This window comes from Chelonoidis abingdonii, chromosome 2, assembly GCF_003597395.2.
Source record: "Chelonoidis abingdonii isolate Lonesome George chromosome 2, CheloAbing_2.0, whole genome shotgun sequence".
NCBI lineage: Eukaryota > Metazoa > Chordata > Testudines > Testudinidae > Chelonoidis > Chelonoidis abingdonii.
Genome location: NC_133770.1, coordinates 300254053 through 300265072, shown reverse-complemented (window position 1 = coordinate 300265072; position 11020 = coordinate 300254053). Strand labels below are relative to the sequence as shown.

At 63.1% G+C, this 11020-nt stretch overlaps 1 protein-coding gene across 1 annotated transcript in view; it reads left to right on the top strand.

Annotated features, from left to right (window-relative positions):
- Positions 1 to 10677, top strand: part of GPT (glutamic--pyruvic transaminase) — a 21748-nt gene extending 11071 nt beyond the window's left edge. The window contains 9 exon segments of the mRNA XM_075062041.1: positions 3821 to 3875; positions 3878 to 3971; positions 4672 to 5102; positions 6155 to 6230; positions 6549 to 6689; positions 8116 to 8311; positions 8624 to 8779; positions 9117 to 9229; positions 9545 to 10677. Of these exon segments, the coding sequence (XP_074918142.1) occupies positions 3821 to 3875; positions 3878 to 3971; positions 4672 to 5102; positions 6155 to 6230; positions 6549 to 6689; positions 8116 to 8311; positions 8624 to 8779; positions 9117 to 9229; positions 9545 to 9635 (1353 nt within the window). The 3' untranslated portion in view covers positions 9636 to 10677.
- Positions 10678 to 11020: the final 343 nt, after the last annotated feature.

Here is an 11020-nt window from a genome sequence, read left to right as displayed (position 1 = left end):
GCTGATTGAACAGCCCCAATAAACATTGCATTGCTTGCACTTTGGGACTTTCTCGTGCTCTCCGCTGCGTTCTGCGTAGTCTGCCCTACAACGAATACCAGTGGGAGTGAGCTGAAGGAAAAGCCGCGCTCCTACAACTGTTTAACGAGGATTGTGATGGCAATTGGTCTCCATTGGTCACTATCTGAAGTTAGGACAAAATACAATGTGGTTTTAATCTGCAGCACAGAGGGACAGCTATCACTGAGAGAGAGACAAAAGAACTCCTAATTAGTAAGAAGACTGAGTTAAGTACTGGTGCGGAAGGAGAGAGAGTTCTATCCAAGGGCAAGTGTTGCTGCTAAGATCCCCTCATCAACGGCTGGGGAAGCTCTAATAGACACGTCAATACGTGAAACGCGAGGGCTCAAATGAGAACTGCGGAGGACGACCCCCGGGGTATAGAGTCCATTATTACAGTTGGGTGCCCTTGTGAGCCTGAAACCTCCACTGCGAGCACAGATCAATGCGCACCCGGACGCCGTTCGGCCTCACGCATTTATTAAAGGTCGTGAAGTAGTACGTTTAAAAAGTGTTTTAATTTATGTCAGGCAGGCGAGTCGCAAGCAGGAGCTGCCTCATGTGTGAGAAGGCGCTCACTCCAGTAAAAAAGTTCGAGACCCGCTGAGCGGTAACAATGAAATTTCAAGGATGGCCTCTATCATATACTTGGTCTCTGCCCTAGACGCACAGGCCTGGGTGTGCTTAATGACCGTCTTGAAGGTCCCTTCCATTCTGCACCATTTACTAAATCAACCCCCTCAAGACACGAATGGCCAGTCACATGTTCTATATAGAAAATGAGTAGATATTTGAACAGTGGGATGAAACACACACAGGGTGCAAAAGCACGACCTGTGGGTAAGGAGACACAGTGCAGGACCTCACCATGCGGCACTATAGTTTGCGCATTTTCACAGCGGTGAATGAGAACAGGCTGCATTGGCTCAGATCCGATGTTTGTCTAGTTTTTTTTGGCCACTCTACATATATGATAATACTATATGGTTTGGAGTGATCTTCATGTAAGACCAAGGTAGGTTTGTCCTAGAGTCGCATACACACATCTGCCGCAGTGCAGGACCTAGATAGACTCATATCTTATAACCTTGACGAAACGAAATGTCCCTCAGCTCTCTTTTTCTTACCAAAACCATCTTAAGGAATGAGAATCTCCACCTCTAGCTCAAACTGCCTATACTTCTTTATGGGCGCACACTTAGGAACTGTAGAAGTCGGGTAAAGCCGTATTCTGACAGGGTTGGTCCTCTCGTTAAATCTATTGTTTCGTTTCATGAAACATGGATTCTGTGGAATCATCAGTGTAACGATAACATGACAAATCTCTTGCTTCACCTTAAGCGAACAACCACACCTATAAAAAATCTAGCTTCACTCTCTAACCTCTCTGCTCCTTGGGCTGGTTCTCTTGGCAACATTGCACTAATTGCCTCCCCAGTGGCAACGCAAGCTTCTGGAAGTTTAAACGCCTGGCTCTAGCCTTTTCACCTCCGGCCTGTGCTCTTTGAGTTTCTAATAGTTTGTTTCTGGCGTCCTCCAGCTGTTGCTACTACGCGGCATTTCTGCCTAAATGACAGACCACACTTAAGTATCAGCGGGAAGGCAGGAGGCCCTCCAAAAGGAGGTGATCCAGCTGCTGGTCGGGGGTAGCTCTGTGCGGGCAGGGGCTCAGCGAGGTGCGTCCATGGCCCGCTAGCTGGGCTGTGCTCCTTTCTGGGCACGTGCTATGTGGCGATGTGGCGTGCAACGGCGTGCTTGGGGAGCATGACGTAAGAGTCACGCCCCGGCCAACTCCATGCCCCGCCAGGAGAGGCCGCTCACTTACAATGGAAAGGGCAGCTGGGGACGTCTCTCCGCCCTGCCAGCAGTCAGCTATTGAAGAGCAGCTCTGGGCCGATCCTGGCACTGTCTGGTCTCTGCAGGTGCAGGCAGGCGGGCAAGGAGACCCAGGACCGGGCTTTGACAGCCTCCTTCAAACGCCTGCACAGGAACATCAGACCCGGCAGCAAGCGCCAGCACGACTAACACATCCTCTTCCAGGGCCGGAGTGGCCGACAGCCCAGGCAGGGCTTAGGGGTGCATGGCAACTGGGGGCTGAAGAGCAACACTGAGCATTGCTCAGTCTGTGTGTAACGCTCCGGCCCTGGCTGAGACCGGTAGCTGCAGATCAATCTGTGAGCACTCAGGCTCCAGAAAACCCTATGCATGGCCACCTGCAATACTTGTCAAACCGGGCTGGGATTTGAATCCCCTCGCTCAAATACCCAGGCCCTGCCACTGAGCGAGGAAGAATCTCCTTGAGCTGTGAGCAGTACGGGGCCCAATGACACAGAGCTGGAGCAGTGCTGAGTCCATGCAGCGAGAGGGTACTGGGATGTCGTTGTAGTTCAACCAGCCAGGCCTCCATCCCTCTGTCACAAAGTCTAGGCGAGCTCTGGAGCTGTCTCCACAAAGCCAGGCAGGACTCTGGGAGGCCCCTCCTCGAGAGACTGTCTTCACCTCCGGGTCTCTCCTTGGACGCATTTAGCATCCTTGCCCTCTGCGCTATCCACAGCGAGTCCGCCGAGGCGGGGTCCTGGGAACCAACAGGGTCCTGCACCCCCACTTTGCAGTTAAACGTGACTCATGCATAAACAGAGGTTTATTCGATGACAGGACAGGGTCTAAAAAACAGGGTTGTGGTACAGCGACACAGACCCCTCGGCCGGGTCATTCCTGGGGGCAGTGAGCCATACCCCCGGCTGAACTTCTCCTTGTCCCCCAGCAAGCTCCAGACTAACAACCCCCTCCAGCCACTGCCTCCTGGCCTTTGCTCTTTCCCGGCCAGGAGGTCAGCTGATCTCTTTGTTCCCCACCTTTAGCCATCCCTGCAGGGAGGAGGGCCACGGCCATTAGTTGCCAGCCGACAGAGGGCCAGCCAGGACTGAGGCCCCCCCCAGTATTCCAGATAAACATTAAGAAGCAGCCCCACTTCCTCACATCCTGCCCCACAGGCTTGTGGTGCTCCCTGCCCAGTACTGCTGCATGCTGTGCATGCCCGGGGCAGAGGCTGGCCCTCTGCAGTTAGTGCAGCAGGCTGGGTATGCCCCTGGTCTGGGAGGTTCCTTTGCACCAGCAGGTTGTGCCTTCCCAGGTACTGTGGCCTGCGCTGCATGGCTGGTGCCACCTTGCCAGCTGCTTGGCTGCTCTCTCCTGCAGCTCGCCCGGCCCAAAGGCAGCCGTGCTCGCTGGCCAGCCCCCAACCAACACCACAGGGGAATGGCCCGGTCCCCTGCACGGCCTCCCGCCTGCCTTGGACTGTGGCCAGCTGGCTCGGCACGTGTCAGTCTTACCACCACAGAGCCCCACGTTCCCAGGTTCCATGCCATTGCTCTGCATCACCACGTCCCTGCCACGGGCTCTGGCTCAAGCCCCTGGGGCCTCCCCCCCCCCCCCAGGGCAGCGGAGGAGACAGCCGTCCCATCCCGCACCTGGGACACGATGGGCCCGCCTCACATTCCTCGCCCTGACGCCTGAGCTCCTGGGCCCTGGAGGGGCAAGCAAAGGTGCAGAGGCGGCATGGGGCGCTCTCATCAGTGCAGGCCCCAGGGTGGCGCAGGTGGGCGCTGTGCTTGCAGGGCGGGGGTGGATCAGTAGGGGCGCTCTCCCTCTGGATGCAGGCTGGGTATGGCGTATTGTAGCATAGATGGGGAGGTAGCGCCTGGCAGAGGCAACTTCCCAGGTTGGCTCATTCTCCCTCCTCCCTCTTCTCCTCTCGCAGGGTGTGAAGAAGCCTTTCACAGAGGTGATTAAAGCCAACATCGGCGATGCCCATGCCATGGCCAGCGCCCCATCACCTTCCTGCTGCCAGGTACACCAGGGTCCTGCCACCCACCAGGACTCACTGTAGAACTCACTGCTGCAGGATCTTGGTAACTTCTGGGCAGGGCCTAGACCCAGGGCTGGGAGAGCAGGGGCTGCGGGTCAGGAGTGAGGGGCACCGGCAGAGTTGTGGTGGGGGGAGCCCAGGGCTGGGAGAGCAGGGGCTGCGGGTCAGGAGTGAGGGGCACTGGCAGAGCTGGGGGGCAGGGCTGGGCTAGCAGGGGCTGCGGGTCAGGAGTGAGGGGCACTGGCAGAGCTCAGGGGGTGGGGCATGGGGACTCTGCTCCCCTTGGGATCTTTACTCTCTCCCGTTCCTGAGCTCTCGGTGCCCCTGTGCCCAGGGAAGAATTGGCCTCTCGCTCTGCTGCCTGGTTGCTGATGCCCCCAGAGCTCCCAGTCCCCTCCCCTCCGAGCCCCATTCCCTCCTCCCCCCACCACTCTTGGCTCTACGCTCAGTGCAGTGCCCAGTGGGGTGGGACCCAGCTCTCATGCCAGCATTGCTCGGGCACTCGGGCAGCCTCACAAAGGGCCCTTTGTGCCATGCTTGGCACAGCCCTAGCAGACTGGCAGCCACAGGCCTGCTGGGAACTCACAGGCTGGGATAGTGGGGGGGAGGATGATAGAGGGGGGGCAAGGAGGGATGGGGAGGCTGCATCCAGGTAACCTCTGTGAGGGGCAATGCAGGGCAGGCGCCTGACCCTGCCCTGCACCCCTGTCAGCGGAGTGGGGGTGCTCCAGGGGGGTATGAAGTGGTTCAGTTAGCAGTGCCCAGAGCATCAATGGCCCTTTGGTTGCAGCCCTCAGGGCCCTGCTGCTCCCTGGGGGGAGCCCTGACCCACTCTCATGCCCCTCTGCCCTCCACGCTGCTCTAGCCCAGGTGACCCCTGGTCCCTGCCCGCTCTGCGCTGCCCCTGCCCATCCCTCCCTCTCTCCCCAGACCATGCTGAAGCTGCTGGTGTCAGGGGAGGGCCAGTCACGGACAGGGGTGATGATCCCCATCCCCCAATACCCGCTCTACTCAGCTGGCATCGCTGAACTGAACGCCGTGCAGGTCAACTACTACCTGGACGAGGAGCACTGCTGGGCGCTGGACGTCGGGGAGCTGCGGCGGGCGCTGCGCCAGGCCCGTGGGCACTGCCAGCCCCGCGTGCTCTGCATCATCAACCCTGGGAACCCCACTGGTACCACGGGGGCAGGGAATGGGACAGGGGCCTTTGTCCTCCAGGGGGCGCCGGCTCCTATCCAGCCCCAGGGCAGGGACTGGCTGGCTCAGTGGGGCAGGAATGGGACCTGGGGGCTCTCCAGAGGTGCCCAGCGAGCACCTGTCACCAGCCTTAAACTCATTAACTGGCTCTTTTAACAAGCTCCAGCTTCCCCCTCACCAGCCATGGGGCTGGGTACTGAGAGGTCAGAGCAGGGTGGCCAGGTCCGGGTAGCAGCAGAGCCCCCCAGCCAGGGTGTGCTAGGGGTTACAGCTGGGCACGGGGAGCCAGAACTCCTGGGTTCTATCCTAGCACTGCCAGACTCTGTGTGACCTTGGGCCCGTCTGGTCCTCCCTGCTGCCCCTCACCCCGGGATTCCAGCCTGCTTCCCCCCTGGGAACCCAGGTTGCTGCCCCCCAGGGAACCCAGCCTGCCACCCGCCCCCCCCAGGAACTCAGCCCTCCTCCCAGGAACCCCACACCGTTGCCCCTGCCCCCGGGAACCCAGCCGTTCCAAAAAAAACCGCCGATCCCACCTCCCAGGAACCAGCCCGGCTGCCTGCTGCTATCCCCCCGAGGAACCCAGCCTGCGCCCCCCCAGGGAACCCAGCCTGCCAACCCCACCCCCGGGAACCCAGCCTGCCCATCCCATCCCGGGAACTTCAGACTGCGCCTGCCACCCCCACCCCACCGGACCCAGGGGTGACCTGATGACCGCAGCGGCCTGGAAGGCTTTGAACTCTGTGGGTTGGCAGAGGAAAGGGCAAGGTGACCCTTGCCTGGGGCAAACTGGCACCCTACATTGTGAGGGTAGTAGGAATGGGCCATCCAGGCAGTGCGTGCCCACGTCTGGCCATAAATGCCGCCCAGTGCGGACGGAGGATCGATTGGGGGCCAGGAGGTACTGGGCCGACCTGGTCCGCGTGCAGAGCGTTCCCGCGGTCCCAGGGTGGGTGAGGCAGGGTGGGAGGCAGAGAGCTGCCTGGCTGGCCAGGGCCCTCTAGTCTCCCTGATGGCTTGTCTTCAGCACAGGCCAAGCCAGAAGCCGGAAAGTCATCGAGGACGGTCCATCAAGTTTTGCGGTGGGAAAGGAGCAGCTCTTCCTGATGCGAGCTGCTGAGGGCGAGAGCTGCTCCCAGCCCCTGCTGTCCTGCCTGGGCCCGAGGCGTTCTCTGGACCAACCCGGGCCCCACCCAGGGGGCTGGCAATCTTGGGGGCTGCCTCCGCCCGGGAAGGAGTGGGGTGGGGCTGTGGGTCGCATGGGGTAAGGTTGGCATCGGCCTGGCATGGCGTAGGCTTGGCCGATCCTGAGGCAATCAGCACATGAACCAAACATCTTAATGAGATCATCTCCGACCTGGAGACTCCAGAACTCCTGAGCACCCCAGACCTGCTGTGGCCGGTGTTCGTGAGCGACCCCCCCCTCTGCTCTGCAGGTTATCAGGACACACGTCTACGCCGAGGGCGTCCGAGTTCCGTACTCCTTCAAGGAAAGGTCTTTTGAGATGGCCCACTACTCACAAGTGGGGAGCTGTATCCTTCCACCCATCTCCATGGCTCATGGGAAGTGAGTCCCTCCCACTCTCCCACCCCACGTCTGCCCCCCCCTCGGCGGTTTGGCCCGAGGGCAGGGGAGCGCACGCCGCGTGGAAAACCCCTGCGCCTGCCTGTGTGGCTGTGCCCTGCCATGGGCCTAGGAATCCTGCCACTGGCCGGGACAAGTGGGCCCTACTCCCGGCCCACCCCCACCTGGCTCCCGGGGCAGGGAGGAAGGCCGGGGGGATATAGGTCCATGCCCCAATGGGCGAGCGCTGTGTCCGCAGGGGACTATGCGCCAGGGAGGCCAGCTGAGTAGGGAGCTGGCAGCTCAGCGGCTCAGGCCCTGCCTCGGACCCCTGGCCACGCCCTCGGGCAGTTCTTGACCCCTGAGCTGAGTCCCAGCCGAGCTGCTCACCAGACAGTACATGCAGCCAATGGCCCGCATGCTTCATGCCTCACGGAAGCATACATTCGGGCGGCGCCAGGAGACGGGCCCGCTCGCCACCGGGGTCCCTGAGACTCGCGCCCACAGGGGGTGCCAGCCCATGGGCATGAGGACATCAGGCCCCTGGGCAGCGAGGGCGGTGTAGGGACTCAGTGGAGTGCCTTAGGGGGGAGTAAACAGTGGATCCCCCGAGGCCCGCAACCCCCAGGGGTCCCAGAGGGAGGGAGCAGGCGCCGCTCCCCCCGGGGTTCCCAGAGGGAGGGGGGACCAGGCCCCGCCTCCCCTGATAGGGTCCCAGAGGGAGAGGAGCCAGCCCCTGCCCCCAGGCAACTCCCGAAATGGAAGGGGAGGCCAGGCCCTTGCCCCCCAAGGTCTCTAGAGGGAGGGGATCCAGCCGCTCACCCTGTGGGTTCCAAGGGAGGGGGAGCCAGGCCCTTCCCCCCAGAGGGTCCCCAGAGGGAGGGATCCAGACCCCACTCCCTGCAGGGGTCCCAGAGGGTAGGGAGCGCAGGCCCGCCCGCCGGGTTCCAGAGGGAGGGGGAAGCAGGCCCGCCCGCCCAAGGGCCCAGAGGGAGGGGATCAGGCCCACCCCCCAGAGGGTCCCAGAGGGAGGGGATCCAAGGCCTCGCCCCCTTGGGGTTCCAGAAGGATGGGGGGAGCCAGGCCCCTGCTGCCCCCCAAGGGCCCAGAGAGGAGGGGATCCAGCCCACCCCCTCAGGGTCCCAGAGGGAGGGGGATCCAGGCTCTCGCCCCTGGGGTTCCAAAGGAGGGGAGCCAGGCCCTGCCCTCCAAGGTCCCAGAAGGGAGGGCGAGCCAGGCCTCGCCCCTGGGGTTCGCAGAGGGAGAGGAGCAGGCCCTCCCTCCCGGTCCCAGAGAGCGAACCAGGCCCATCCCCCTAGGGGTCCCAGAGGAAGGGGGATCCAGGCTCCTCACCTCTGGGTTTCAAGAGGAGGGGGAGTCCAGGCCCATCCCCCAGGGGTCCCAAGGGAGGGGGAGCCTAGAGCCCCAGTCTTCACCTCTCGCCCCCCAGGTGTGGGCTCCGTGGGGGGTACATGGAGGTGGTGAACCTGGATCCGGCGGTGCAGCAGCAGCTCTCCAAGCTGGTGTCGGTGCGGCTGTGCCCACCCGTGCCCGGCCAGGTGCTCCTGGACGTTGTCATGAACCCGCCGAAGCCTGGCGAGCCCTCGTACCAGAGCTTCATCCGGGTAAGTGTGGGGGGCTTGCAGCCATGGCCCCGATCCCGGCCACCAGCGCCAGCTCCTCCCTGAGGGGCACCCCCCCACCAGCCCCATAGGCATCTCACCCCAGATCCACCAGCTGCCCCCTGCACCAGCCCTTTTCCCCTCCCCAGGGAAGGCCCCATACCCACCTCCTCCACCAACCCCATGGGCCTCTCCCCCAACCCCCAGGCCCTGCTATATCCAAGTGCCTGTCCCCATTTCCCCTTGCCTGCAGCCCCCCCTTTCTCCCCCATGGCAGCCCCTGCCACTCAGCACTGTGCATCTCTCGGCTCCCAGGAGAAGCAGGCAGTACTGAGCGACCTGGCCCACAAAGCACAGCTGACCCAGGAGATCTTCAGCCAGGTGCCCGGGATCCACTGTAACCCCGTGCAGGGCGCCATGTACTCCTTCCCCAGGATCCAGATCCCAGCCAGGGCTGTGCAGGAGGCCCAGGTGAGAGCCGGGCACGGAGCAGCCTGGGGGCTCTGGGTGGGGGAGCGAGGCCAGGGAGAGCCAGGCACGGAGCAGCCTTGGGGAGGTGGGTGGGAGAGCTGGTCCGGGGAGAGCCGGGCACAGAGCAGCCTGGGGACTGGGGGTGGGGGAGCAGGGCCGCGGACGTAGGCACGGGAACAGGGCCAGGACATGGGCAGGGGAGCAGGGCTGGGGAGAGCTGGGCACGGAGCAGCCTCGGGGATGTGGGTAGGGGAGCGGGGCTGGGGAGAGCCTGGCATGTACCGGGCATCTCTCCTCCCCTCCCATCTCCCCTAACCCAGCTCTCGCTCCTCCCCAGGTGCGGGGCTTTGCCCCAGACATGTTCTTCTGCCTCCAGCTGCTGGAGGAGACGGGCATCTGTGTGGTGCCGGGCAGCGGCTTTGGGGAGCGAGAGGGCACCTATCACTTCAGGTAAGGGTCCCCCTGGCCATGCTCCACACCCGGGTCCCCTGGGAAGGGCTGGCAATGCGGAGCTGGGAGAGACCCGGCAGTCTGCCCAGTGCCCCCGAATCCTGACACCCATCCCCTCTGCCCAGATCTCACCCCCCCAGCCCTCCTGCCCCTCTGTCCTGATCTACAGCCCTGGCCCCTTGGGAGGTATCTTGTGCCCAGCTGTGCTGGGTGACGGGGGGGGTGTTAACAGGCCCCTGTCTCCTGGGAAGGGGCGGGGGCTGGCAGGTTGGGCTCAGTCAGGTGCACGGGGCTGAGGGATCTCTCCGTCCGCAGAATGACCATCCTGCCGCACGTGGAGAAGCTCCGGATCGTGCTGAAGAAACTCAGCCAGTTCTATGCCAAGTTCATCCAGGAATATTCCTAATGTGCTGCCCGGGGTGGCCGCCAGCTCTGCCCTTCCTGCCCGTCCAGTGCCCACCAGGGGCAGGGGCTGGGGCCGCTTCTCGCTCTGGCAGTGGGACTGGCAGGAGTCTATGCCCCCCGATGGGGAACCCACCTTTGCCAGTCCAGCTGCCCCACTCGCCAAGTGCTCCTGAGGGGTGCCATGTGCTCTGGGAGTGTATCCTGCCGCCGACACTCTATCACCCCCCCGGCCTTTGGGGGTGGGGCAGCTCGGGCACAGACTGCACCAGCACCAGGCAGCTGTGTGCCAGCGAGCTCGCAGCCCCTGTCCCCCCTGCGGCCCAGCTGGCTGGATTCCACTAGCCCCATGCAGCCTGCTGGGCACCGCTGGATGAGGTGGGCCCTGTGGGTGGGTTCCAGCAGCACCCATTGTGCCATCTGTGCTGGGCTCCCCCATGCTCCTTCTCACACCCGTTTCCCGGGCCAGGGCAGGGGGCACCACACTCTGTCTGCCAGACCCTGGCCAGGCTAGGACTCTGGCTCCCCCACCCAGGCTGTATCACCAGCTCTGCCTGGGCCAGCACAGCCCCTGCCGCCCCATCAATGCCAAACTCCAGGAGCCCACCAGCTCCTCCTCACCCACTGTCCTGAAGTGCCTTGTTCCCCCTCCTCCTGTGCTGGCCCTGTGCCCTGCAAGGGGGCAGCCCAGCGGGTCTGTCTGCCCCCTATGCCAGGCCAGCAGGGCTCCCTGCGCCACCCCATTCCCCGGGGCTACAGTGGGTCAGACCTAGGCTGGGCACACGGGCCTGCCCAGGTGGAGAGCTGCCCGTGGGTGGCATGGAAGCTGCAACCCATGGAGGGACGTGCCCAGTCCATTTTGGTCTAAGTGTCACTGATTGAGCCTGTGGGGCTTTGCTCTGCCCCCTCCAGCCCACGCTTGTGTCCTGGGCAGAGAAGTGGCCGGGGGCGGGCACATGAGGCTGGGTGATGACTGGCTGGAGATGGGGCTTCACGGGGGCCCGGCCTGGACCCCCCAGAGCAGCAATAAACAGTTAATAAAGGAACCAGGGTTGCCGTACTCTGTGTGTGTGTGTGTGGGGGGGGGGCATTGCTCCGGGGGGCCACATTGGGCCACACAGTCACCCCAGTCCCTGCCAGCGTGGGGCGCTGCAGGCCACGCTGCTGCTGCCCTGGCACTGGCGGGGCACTGTCACACAGGTGGCAGTGGTGGGGCTCTGCCCCAGTCTTGCCGCCCCACAGTGGGTCTCTGCAGCCTCCTGGTGGCTGAAGGATGAAGAGCAACAGCCCGACTAAGCAGGAACCTGCCCCACATGCCAGGCCCTAGGGGCTGCTATGGCTGGGTGTGGAGCTGGCCGGGGAGGGTGCGGCGATGCTGGGGAGCTCGCC